Below are 13238 nucleotides of genomic sequence, written 5' to 3' on the forward strand. Positions count from 1 at the left end.
TGTCTGGAGTATGACTGAGATCCTGGAGGACACCTGGAGTGGGAGGGTTATCTTCCTGGAGGTAGTTCGGCAGTGGGCCGGTGTTCCCCAGATGCGGAGATTGGCCATCAGGGCGTCCTGTACAGCATATCAGATATGGCTGGCCAGGAACACCCGGGTGTTTGGGGAGCGGCGGCTATCCCAGCGTTTTGTGATGGAGCGGGCCTATGCCCAAGCGGATGAGATTATCCAGGTCGAGTCTGCTCATAGACCTTTGATAGCTCGGGACACCTGGGGCTCCCACATTGCTTCGGCAGCTCCGCACAGGGTATTCTTTACCTGGGAGCCCCCCCCCCCCCGAGTTTCCTCAAGGTCAATTTTGATGGCTCTGTCTTGGACGGTGGCAGGAGGGGAGGGGCCGGATTTATTGTCAGGGGCCCAGGTTCTGATGTGTTGGCAGCAGGGGGCCATCAGATTTTTGACATTTCGGTTCCAGGGGCAGAGCTGCGAGCGGCCTGGATGGGTCTGTCCTACGTGCGGCGGGTGCTCCATGCGAGCTCGATTCTTCTCGAGGGTGATTCAGCTACGGTGATCAGTTGGATCCGTAGGGGTCTGAGCAGTCATGGCGGTGCCCACCCCTTACTTCGCGACATTTGGATGATGGCGAGGGTGGGTGTCACATTACAGGCTAGGCATGTGTATCGGGAGGCCAATGGGGCGGCCGACTGGGTGGCTGCGTATGTAGCGTGCCACTCAGGAGGTACCTTATGGGCCGGGGAGAGAGAGATGCCCGGAGCACTCCGGGACCTTTTGTATTCAGACTCTATTGGGTGTATTCGTACCCGCTATGTATGAATTGCCCGCCTTAGCAAAAAAAAAAAAAAAAAAAAAAAAAAAAAAACATGAAGCTTTTAATATATAGGCTCATGCCTTTTATCTCAACGTTTTCTCTCCCCCTTTTACCCTACCTCTCACCAACTCTTGGCCAAATGCCCTCCCAATTCCTTTTAACCTACCTCTCACCAACTCTAACCCAAATGCCCACCCAATTTTGCTTTATTCCAGGGGGACAATTTGGCATCCAAAATTCTGTTTTCGGTCCATATTAATTTATAACAAGAACATGACACCAATTTAGAAGAGAAGTTCTGGAATGTCGTTTAGAGTTTACAGGCCTCTTCTTGAAATAACTGTGTGTAATATTACACAAAAGTTATGAAGCCAACTTGATATCATCTTACGAAATTTGAGAGTTAACTTTCTTAAATAAATATTTCTTCAAGAAAATACTTCTTAGAGACATAAACTAGCAGCCAAGCATTATGATATGGAATAAAGAATTCCAAGTATCTAGCTCAGCTCCATCATTTAGAAAAGTTTGTCAGAATAGAACACAACTTTCAACAAACTCAGTTAATTTAAAATTTTTAAATTCTGTACAAGTTAATTTAAAACAACATTTTGAAAATTTGCAAGTAAATTAGCCCTAACATTTTACAATTTTAACATATCCCAAGGGTTGCTGTTCACGGAAAGGAATAACCCGTGATCCATGTGAAGTTCATTTCCATGAAATATTTTGAAGAATAGTTGAACGATCCCAGATTCCCAGCTTAAGAGTATAGAACCTAAACAAAATTATTTTATCATATACAGCATCAGTTGTTGATCAACAACATCAAAGTAGGACCAAAGCTGTATGGATTTGTTAATTTTGTATTAATTGAAACAAGCTTCTGGTATACATGTGGTCAATTCCATAACACAGAAAAGAGCAATTTTTCACATGATGAATGCTTGCACATATAGCTTTTTCACTCCATGCATCAAACTTCTGCTGCAGTGATTACGAACAGTTCTTCAGCCCAGGCAGACATTTGGATCTTCCTCATCTGAGTCAAATTCAACCTGTAATAGCCAGCATCTGAAGTCAGTTGCACCATCACTCCCATAAACATACATGAAGCTGTTTTCCAACTTCCAACCACCAATGGCTTTTCATAAAAGTAATTCATACCCAGTGGCAAAATTATATATGTTGAAACATAGAATAGAATTGATCATGAGCAGCTACGACAGTGCATCGATAAGTTAATGAGGAAGACTATGCTGCCAAGTTAGGTAATAAGATTATGATGCCATCAGATTGTCATCCAATTTGGAGACACCAAAAAGACATCATCACCCAACCACACAACAAACATGTCCATGCACAAATATAGCATTATAATAAATCAGTAAATGGTCTATGCCCATGTGAAATTCAAAATGTATTATAAAAACTAGAGTTTGAAAATTTAAAAAGTGTTATGAAAACTAGAGTGCAAAGATATCAAAGCAAACAACCAAAAAAGGAGGAACTTACATTTTCATCTCGATACCACTTCCCATGGCAATCCCGCTTCCAACCAGCAGCAGTAAACTTGAGTTCATTCTCACGTCGTTTACGAAGTTCCACATTCCAGTCTGCAAGCATCTTAGCATCTGTTTCAGCCCTCACCATAGACTTTTTATCACTGTAATTAGAGCCATCAAGGACAGTGCTTGTAGATGACTCCATAACAGACTTACAGGAAGGAGATACTTTGGAATCATAGAAAGAAACATTTGGCCTAGATTTCATGACATGTACAGCATTTAGATCATTAAACTTATTGTGTTGTGCTTCTAAAATAGCCTTTTGTGTCTGTTTAATCAATGGTTTATTGTAGATCTCGGGGCTCTTCAATCTTGGACTTGACTTAGCAATGCTTGAGGCCCCAGTAGATTCAGCAGATAAGGCCATTCTCTTGTTTAATTCTTCCTTCCTTGATAGTTCTCTTTCCTTCAGCCTGGATTCTGCAGCGATGTGGCGAGATCCCTTGTTATGCATCTGTCAGACTAAAATTATTAGATATAAAATATTTATAAAATAAAATATTGCTTCAATTACCATTTATGCAAATAATTTAATCAATAGGCAGAGCGAAATGCAGCAGAAAGAGCGGCCATTACTTATGTTCCAACAACATGGCTTCTTTAACATGAAGGATAGCTAATTGAAGAGGTAAGAATAAGACTTCTTTCGTATGTAATCAGTGAGTTCTAGGTGAAAAATGCCACATTGATTTATATCCCTGGAAATCATATTAGCATTAGTTTTTACCACAGTTTGATTACATGAACAAATCAGATGTTCATCTTATTTTAAGATAGGGACAACTTAATTCATCACAACATTAAATAAAAAACAGCCTTCTTCTGCAGTTGAGGAAAGCAACAAAGAAATAATGCCTATAAACATCTGTTGCTGGAAATTGGACCCGGGGGCGACCGCGAGCCGAGAGGGGAGGAGCTCCGCTGCCGGAACAGTGGGTGGCGGCGCGTCGGCTGGTGGCGTCCTCCTGGAGAATCCTGCAAGAAAGCCGGTGGCCGGATTCTCCGGCGCCGGCCCTCCGAAGCTTAAGTCAGAGGGGGCTACTATATGAGTGGAGTAAAGGAGGAGAATGTTTGTTGTTCCTGTCCCTGTCTTTCTTTCCCTCCAGGTTCCCTTTTATAGAAGGATATTATGTTACCTGAGAGGTGACAGGGTGAATTGTCTCTTTGTGATAATTGGGCACGATCATGCTCATTAATGGCGTTGTGGAGAATAAGACCGGATCAGACCGGAGTCAGCAAACTGTCATGGTTGATCGGACCTGTTGGAGTGGTTGAACCGCCGGCCGTGGTGGGCCTAGGGTTCGTAGATGGCAAGTGCATTGATTGCTGAGTGAGCCGGTGATCAGGGAGAGCCATACGCTTTGATGGTCCAGTGATCCGGAGATCATCTTGAGCCGTGTTCATTAAATGGTTGAGTGCATTGGAGGTCCGCAGGGGTCACACGCATTAATGGCAGGACGTGCCGGAGGCCTGCGGAGATCACGTGCCTTAATGGCTTGATGACAGAAACAGAGTACGATGGGGTCGGGTATTTAGTTGTCAGATTCTCTAAGGGATTAGGCTGAGGTTGAATATTTGGACAAGGCATCGGCTCGGCACCTGGTCGGGCGCCGAGCCGAGCTAGTTGCTCGGCGGGGTGCCTCCAGTTTGAGTGTCGAGGTCGGGCGCCCTTCTGGTCGAGCGCCTTTCTGGTCGGCGCTCCCTGGCCGAGCGCCTTTCTGGTCGGCGCTCCTTGGTCGGGCGCCTTTGAACTGGCACGACTTGGGTTTTCCCCCCAACAACATCAATAAAGCTTGATCCTACAGTCATTTAAACGCTTCAAGTATATGGTCCAAACAGGTGACGAAGATAAAACCTGGTTCACTATTGAACAACCTCGCATGTGTGGACCAAGTTTGGAGTCAACTTTATAGTAATTAAGCGGGAACTAATCTAGGTCAAAATCCAAGAAACCTGGCCTAAATTCATCACTCATTAGAAAATAAAGAGAAGGGCACTGCCCAGGTAAATTTAACATAACTATGATAACAGGATAGACAATTTTCTTCCATATTTAATTACTGTGAGGCTAATATATCTTTTTAAGAAACTAGCAGATCAGGTCTTTAACTATGCCATAAGCTAACAAACCTATTAACAGCCGCATTTAGATGCTTCCAGTATATTAAGCACAAAATATGTTTTCTGATACTATTATCACACTAATACATATAAGAAAACTACAATCAGAAAACAAGACCAAGACTTCAGCAACCAGTCCCACATGCTTTGGCAGCCGGGGTAGCCTAGACTTAGATGGTCCTTTTTGCTTATATTGATAGCAAATCATGGAAGCATAGAAATCCAAGAAATCAAAACAATAATAAAATATAGGGTTTAGTCTCCCCTCAGAATACAACAAAGGCTGCACAAACCATATATCTGCAATGCTTATGAGCATGGTTTATCGAACCGTTCCGAACTAGACAGCTTAGAGGGCCACCGAGCCGGGCCGATCAGCTACCGGCACGATTCGACATATTTATTTGGTTCAGTATAAAGTTGCCCTCGCCTATTGAAATCGACCGATCAAGGGCTCGTGTTTTCTCCCTTTGCTCTATGCTACTCGACACCCGCTTTGTTCGCCCCTTCGTTGGCACTAGCTTTGTTCGCCCCTTCGTCAAAACCCTAACCTCTCCATCGTCACCATCTACCTCCCTCTCTCTCTCCCTCTCTCCCCCATCGACATCAATGATTTCGAGCCCCCCTCTCTCTCTCCCCCTCCCTCTCTCTCTCCCTATCTCTCCCCCCCCCCAACAACGATGAGGAGAGCTATTCGAGCCTCTCCCCCCCCCCTCCCTCTCTCTCCCTCCATTCCTCTCTTTTTTTTCCTCTCCCTCTACCCCTCCCTCTATGGCTGTTCCTATGTCGGTACGCCCTAGGATAGCATGATATGGACTTGTACCGTGCCGAACCAGTCACCAGCTAGTACCCCCTCCTCTACTAGTTCGACGAACCTTGCTTATAAGTTTTCTAGAAGACTAGTAGTTGAAGAAAAAAATGTTCAATCATAATCCATGTTAGTTTGGTGCTTCTAAAAGTTGGTTGTTGAAGAAAAATAGCGAGCTGTATAAGCTAACATCCACAAACCCATGGATGTTCTAGCCTTCTTTAATGTTTTAATATAATTTATATGGATGATAGCTTGTGATGTTGTTTGTGACTCATTTCTCCTAAGAATGATATTTTTACCAAGATATAAAGCATCCTATTTAAGCCAAAATGAGACAATACAAAGACATATGAAACAATACAAAAGGCAAGATTACAACGTTGGCACCATATAAACAAGATGTAGATTACCATAGAATTCCTAAAATGGCAGACTAGTATCAACCAACCTACCGACATACTAGGGGTGGGAATTGGGTGGATCAAGTTCAGACACAGGATTAGAGAAAAACTGTCAACCCAAATCCAACTCATTTATTAGACAGGTTAGAAATCAAATGACCTAACATATGTAATCCATTTAATAAACAATTAGGTTTGGATCAAGTTTGTAATAACATGTCAATCCAATCAAAATAGGGGTGAAAGTGGAACAGATAATATCCGTATATCCGTTCAGATCCATTTTCATATCAGAATCTATCCGAATATGAATAAAAATTTGAGCATTCAACTAATATCCATCTCTGTATTCATATCTATCAAAGAAAAATGGATATGGATATGAATAGGCAACTATCCGATCCGTATCCAAACATCCGATTCTATTTGTAACCCTATTTAATTTTATATGGCACTCATAAACTTTTAAACAAAATAAATGACCACATTAACATACTATTAACTTGATTTATCATCCACTTAGTAATATCTTTTATTCTGTGGTCATAAAGTTTAATTCTCTAACTTATATTCGTATTTATATCCATACTCCTAGTATCTAATTTGTATCCGTCTACATATCCATTTAAAACAAATATGGATACGAACTTCTGCATCCGACTAACATCCATATCCATATCTGTATCCATCAAACAAAACAAATATAGATATGGATATACTAGTATCCGTTCGGTAACCGATCTGGTTTCAGCCCTAAATCTAAATCCAAAAAAAAAGAGGTTAATAGGTTAAACAGGTCTTAAATAGGTTGGATTAATAACTTTAGGCTTTAAATAGGTTAAAATATAAGAGTTATAAATGGGTTAGGGTGTAACTATATTGATCCAATTACTAAGCAGGTCAAAACATGTCAGACAAGTTAGAACACTATACTTGAACCTCACCCATTTAATAAAAAGGTTAAGTTGGGTCAACCCACCTACAATTCTAACCCATTAATGCCAAACCAAACCAACTTATTCTAGGTTGGTTACTAATTAGTTGGAAGGTCAATCATGGATTGCCACCACTAGAATGTGAGTGATAGGTCCAACCACAAGTCTAAGTGTGAAATCCTGTCGAGCTCCAAATGTCATACTATATCCATGTCTAAGCATCAAATTTTATTACTTTGGGGTTTATTGACAGGCCCGGGCTACATATGTAACATGGCCTATATCCTAAATGTCATTCCAAGGTATTTTTAACTAAAAATGCTCTACATATTCGATCTGAGCCCACCAAACACCCTCTTGCCAATGATCTCCTGATTAGTAGTATTTTATCCTCATCTTTATAGGTTAATCAGCACTAGCATAGGTGTACGTGTATGATCATCAGCAAAAAGTGCCTCATTCGCAATAAAAATTCAAACCATTTAATGAGAAGGCGTTGTTCTGGGTAGAATTTCCACAAGATGAGCATTTTTCTCAGTAAGAATTATTGCAGTAAGATAATAGCTAGGAGGATTTGCAAGGCATTATGGCATTAAGATTTCTGAGGTTTAGCGTCAGCTTAGCCCAGGACCCCACTAGTCGTCATATTTGGTTTGGTATTGCTACCGCACATGACTTCGAAAGGAACGTCTTTATTCAAACATTTTGTTCCTTATTTTGGGCAGTTAGCAATAATCTTTCTATGGACATCTAAAAATCTGTTTTCACAGCTCAATGGTATAGTGTTTGGCTGTTAGCTCACTAATTATAGGTTCAAATCCTACTTGGGAATATTTGATCAATTCTTAGTTAAAAATGACCTGGCTATTCACAGAATGTGAGAAGAAGATGAATAATCATCTACTTTCAGAAGAAATCGAAGAATTTCTTGAGAATCCTACAATATCACTTTATTCTTTTTCTATGATAGATGGTCAAAACTTCATCTAGATTTGAATCCTTTTGAGAGGTCCACTAGAGATCAAAAAATTTTGGAGAAAAAAAAACAAGATGTTTGTTTTGTCCCTTTAGGATGACAAATTACAAGAATTTTCAATTGTATGATCTCTAAGTATTTTTCAGTTCAGGAGAGCAGCAAGTTAGGAAGTGGTGTAATTTCAAATTTCCAACAATACTCTTTGTTGCAAAGTAGGACAATATATATTCAGTTGTACTCTCCAAAGAAGAGAGGATGCAGCATATGCATAATGAAGATTTGAAGTACATACGAATATATTACTTTAATGACAGCCAGCTAATCTACAGGCACCACAAACTTACAGCAGTGGAAATGGGATGATCATTTATGCTTTTTCCTAGACAGTGGCACTAACAGGAGTCCCATGAATTAGTTTAAGTTGTGCTAATCTTACTAAAGTGACAAGATGTCACTACCAAAATAGGTGAAAAGAAGTCATTTGAAGAATAGGTATCTTTTAAACCAAAAGTGCTTATATGTTGGGGATGTCTCTTCTTCAAGTCTATAAAGTTTGCAGCCCATCAAATAAAATTATATGTTCTCTCATTCTCCAAAGGCTCGAGAGCAGACCTGCCCTACAGTTCACCCTGCTTTTGACATCAACCATTACAACAAGAAGATTCTACTGCAATCTTCATAATATGTTAACTATAATTTATTTCACATTTCAACTCAATTCTGGCATACTGAATCCCTAGTTTGACCTATGCAATTCTTAAAACTTTCCCCAGGTTACACCATAACGAAGGACTCAGGGTCACAGATTCACAGATTAAAAAAAGAAACACACGTACATACACATACAAACACACTCGAATTCATGTTCATTTAGTTGGTGTGGCTTCAAAATGAAAAAACAGCTACCTGACTTAGAGATGACCAGTAAGATACCAATAGCCCCACTTTTTGATACAAAATCATCTATTTTAAATATCAAACGTTTGAGTTAAAACCATGCTCTCTGATAAGTGAAGAGGAAGCAGACTAGGAACAACATTGCAGCATTACTTCTAGCCCAAGTTGGTGTTTAATGTGGTATCACCGAGATCTATTTCCACAAATCATTCGATAGCATTATTCATAGAGCTCAGGAAGTAAACATGCCTCGAGCTAATCATCTCTCTTTCTCAACCTTAAAAGATCGGGGCCAATGCAACTGAACTACAATTAACATCCAAAATGAAAAATCCCACAAGAAACTAGCCTTGCGCACCACAAAAGAATAACCGTTCAGGCAGGACGATACTGTTTCTTCCCCTCAAGATAACACATTTGCTTTCCCGACTGGGTAAATACCAATCCCATTAACCGATAAAAAGTTGGCGGGGATCAGGACCCTATACACCGAGTTTTTTTAAGGCAATACATGTATACAGGGAGGCGAATAGTGCTGCAGATTGGTAGCTTCTCGTGTTCCATACCGGCTCTGATGCTATTGGCTGTATCTATACTAGGGCTGTATAATTGTATCATCTTAAAAAAATTAAAAGAAAAAAAAAAATCTCAAGCTACATCAACAATTTAACCAAAACAAACATATAGATCCATAAATCATGAACATAATCAAATGCTAATAAGTTCAAGAGCAGGAATTCCTAGGGAAGAAGCTATCAAGAATGAAAAGGGAGACGCACGGAAAGCATGAGAGGGGAGTCGAGGATGGGGTTGTGGGGGCAGACGAGGCAGGCGTACTTGCCGCTGGACAGCTTCTTGAATGACGAGGAAGACGAAGAGGAAGAGGAGAGCAGGAGATCGTCCACCCGCCTCTTCCTGTGCTGCGCCTCCCGCGCCCAGCTATCCCCACCGTACACGCTCATCTCGCCCCACTCTGCGACTCGGCGGGTTCGGTTCCCAGGCTCAAATTGTAGGTTGCAGCGGCCGATACCCCGGCTTCCTCGATGGGCGCGTGATATCTAACATAGCGTATCGGCTAATGTGGAATTCCACTTACTAATAGGCGGCCTATGTAGCGTGCCAAGAGGAGCCACCTACCCATCATTCTTCTCCCCTTTTGGCTGTCTCCCAAAAGATAGAAGAAAGGAGTTCCAGCAAAAAAAAAAAAAGATAGAAGAAAGGGACTGTGGCCTAACAGCTAGTTGCTCGTCGGCGGCCCTCGGCAAGGTTCTTCTCCGTCAATGGCGGACGACTCCATGGGGGGCACGGGATTCAACTGTGGTCCGAGGAGGAGTGGTTGGGCGCGAGGAACGCTGTCGGACAGTTACCTCTCCCAGGCGTAGGGGAGGGTTGAGAGGCCGGTCTTGCCAGCGGTGGTGGCGGAAGATCGAGCAGTTTGGGCTCCCCTGCGAACGAGTACGACTTCTCTGTTTCTTCTAACCTTTCTGTGTGCAGGTCCGGGGACAAAGATTCGTCGGAGCTAGGCCGATGGATCAACGGGCAGGCCCTTCGGGGACAAAGACGCACGCGACAGCAGTGGCGGGCAAAGATAAGGGCAAAGGTAAAGGTAAAATTCCTGCAGAACGGGGGGAGACATCTAGGGCTCCGACGAGGCTGGGGCCTTGGGTGACTCACTGGCCCTCGGACGCGGACGTGGCTCGGTTGAGTAGCCGCTTCCCGACGGTCTTGGAGCCGTCGGAGGCACCCATCGAGGCCGCTTGCATGGAGTGGGAAGGTCTCTCGGTGGTGGCCCGTAGCCTCGGCCGCCGGGTGCCAGCCGAGTGGGTGGCCAAGGATGTGGCCACCCGTGGGAAACTGGTAGGGAAGGTGGAGGTGGTGCCGCTAGCTGACGACCACCTAGTCCTGAGGTTTGGATCGACGGCCGACCGAGACCGAGCACTCGATGGTGGCCCATGGGTGGTGGCGGGGCAGCTTCTCGCCATGGAGCCGTGGGTGCTGGAGTTTGCGCCGGGGGAGGTCGCCGTGAAAACGGTCGTTGTATGGCTCTGGCTAACCCGGCTCCCGCCGGAATATTGGTCGGCCGCGACCATACTAGAAATAGCAACCCAAGCGGGGCGGCCGCTCGCCGTTGACGAGGTGACCGAACAATGGCGAGCCATGGGTTTCACGCGGGTGAAGGTGGCGATCAATGCCACCGAGCCCCTTCTTCCGGAGGTTCTGATTTGGGGAAAGACGAGGGTGCGGTGGCAGCCCTTCGTCTTCGAGAATATCGCCGATTACTGCACCGAATGTGGCAGGATTGGCCACTCGGTGACGGCATGCCGCCAATCGGTGCCGGAGCAGTCGGAGGAGGTGGGGGTGGATTTGGGGGTTTCTCAAGCAGGGCCGGAGATAGGAACCGGGGAGGTCGATCAAGGGCTGATCTATGGTCCTTGGTTAGTGGCGAACCGACCCCAGCTCCCGAGAGGGCCGCCGCCGCCGCCGCCGCGACCGTGGAAGACGGCCGAGCCGAAGGCCAAGGCGCCCTCGCCTCGGCTGCTGTCTCCGGGAAACCGGGCCAGCCCTCCAGTCATATCTCCTCCAGACCTTGACGGTTAGCAGAAACCAACCAAGATCGCCCGCCGCCATTCGCCGCCGAAACGCACGCCGATGGAGGGGGCGGGCGACGGAGCACCGGACTCGCACCGCGGCAGCAACCGAGTCGACTCGGCCTTTCAACCCAAAGTCAGCCTGGTCGACTCAGACGGCGGGTCAATTGAGGCTGGGCGGGCGGTGCATCGGGCCTCCCCGGTTGTGCTACCGGGCCCACCGAGCTACGCGGGTGGGGCCATGGGCTCGTCTGGCAAGCGGCCCAGGGACGATGGGCCGCGAGCCGACAAGGGCCCGATAGGCCTGTTCGGGATGGGTTCGGCGCGCGCACGTGCGCTGCGCATAATGCGCACGGCACGTGCGCGCGCGCGTCATACGGGTGCCGAAGGCGCCCGCGGGGGCGCGAATTCCTAGGATGGCCCGCGCGCCCAAAGGGTCGGTCGCACACGGGGCTGGCGGACCGCGCGCGCCTGGCGGGCCGCGCGCGCCTCGCGGGCCACCCACGCCTGTTGGGCCCCGCGGGCAGTTGGCTCCGAGTGAGCCTGTTCGTGAGCTGGCAGACCCCGGGTTCGCTCTCTCGGGGCTTGGTCCCTTCCAGTTTGGCCTCACGGGCGAGGGGATGGACCCGACGAGTAGGCATGACGTGATGGATCCGGAGACATTAGGACGAGAGATGCTCGGGTCACCAGGAGCACTGAGTGTGCATGGGCTGGTGGACACCACCGAGGACCCAGCACGAGGATCATCTATAGTGTTCTGGTTTGATTCCCCGCCCCAGGTAGGGGAGAGACCCCGACCAGAGACCCCTCCGGCGGGTACTGGAGTCACAGTAGGCCCCCCGCAGGAATCTAGCCCGGGCGAGCGTGACCTAGGCGGAGAGGCCTATGGGGCAGGGGGTCGGGTGTCGGTCAGCCACCCCGAGGCTGAGCAGTTGGCTCAGGCCTCCCGGGAGGGGATACCCTGGGGGGATAGCAGGGAGAGCAGTGATGACCGGATTGCGGTCGCAGGGGCCACCAGTACACCGGCGGTGGATCATCCGACAGTGGTACAGAGGGTCCGAGCGGCTGTTATGCGGGCTGTCTCCGGAGTGAGTGAGGATGGCGGTCAACGTGGGGGGATATATCCCAAGGTAGTGCTGGACCCAATGGCCCAGGGGGTGGATGAGCATGTGGCCGACCTCTCAGACTTTTCTCCATAAGGATCCTAGCATGGAATTGCAGAGGGGCGGGCAAGCCATCCTTTAGGACGTCATTCAGGAGGTTAGTGCAGGTCCACAGCCCAGAGATCTGCTTCCTCTGTGAGACGCGGTTGTCTAGTAACGGACTTCGTCGTGTGCAGCGCCGCCTGGAGGTCGATTGGGAGTCCTATGCGATAGACTCCCAAGGGCTTTCAGGGGGTATTTTAGTATTATGGAAACAGGGGGCGGCGACAGTGGATGTCTTCCACAACTGCCCCCAACAGATCATCATGATTATTACAGAGCCTGATGCGGCTCCATGGGTATTGTGTGGGGTGTATACGAGCACTGATTATAGGAATAGGAGAGTCCTCTGGGATGAGATTACAAATCTGGTTGCTCAGGGTTTTCCGACTATGGTGATAGGTGACTTCAATTGTATTCTGAATGCAAGTGAAAAGAGAGGAGGACGACCCTTTACCGATACAGTAGATCGAAGAGAGTTTCGGGATTTTGTATCTCAGAACGGTTTAGTGGATCTGGGTTTCTCTGGACCGCGATTCACGTGGTGCAATAACCAGTCTGGCATGACTAGGATTTGGGAGCGGATAGACAGGGCTATTGCGACCCCTGATTGGATCATCCGATTTCCTACCTACCAGGTCAGACACTTATCCCGCATTGCTTCTGACCATTCTCCACTGTTGTTATCAACAGTCTCGGACTCCGGCCATCACAGCCCCTTCGTTTTGAAAAGGTGTGGTTGTCTTACCCTCAATCCTGGGATATTGTTCGGGAGGCATGGTCCTTGCCGGTGCACGGTAATGCCATGCAGAGGGTATCATGAAAGTTGGAACTAACTAAGAGGCGGCTCCACCGTTGGAACCGCAAGGTTGTGGGAGATATTTTTAGGAAGATGGAAGTGGTAGAGGTC

The 13238-nt window shown here is 46.5% G+C and overlaps 1 protein-coding gene across 1 annotated transcript; it reads right to left on the minus strand.

Annotated features, from left to right (window-relative positions):
* Positions 1-1599: 1599 nt before the first annotated feature.
* Positions 1600-9688, minus strand: LOC120108254 (sodium channel modifier 1-like). Its single transcript, XM_039121838.1, has 3 exons — positions 9318-9688; positions 2345-2851; positions 1600-1887 (listed from the first exon to the last, which is right to left on the minus strand). The coding sequence occupies exons 1-3, from the start codon at positions 9498-9500 to the stop codon at positions 1840-1842; spliced, it is 738 nt and encodes a 245-aa protein (XP_038977766.1). The 5' UTR covers positions 9501-9688; the 3' UTR covers positions 1600-1839.
* Between the last annotated feature and the right edge of the window lie 3550 nt (positions 9689-13238).

This window comes from Phoenix dactylifera, unplaced genomic scaffold, assembly GCF_009389715.1.
Source record: "Phoenix dactylifera cultivar Barhee BC4 unplaced genomic scaffold, palm_55x_up_171113_PBpolish2nd_filt_p 001239F, whole genome shotgun sequence".
NCBI classification, from domain to species: Eukaryota; Viridiplantae; Streptophyta; class Magnoliopsida; order Arecales; family Arecaceae; genus Phoenix; species Phoenix dactylifera.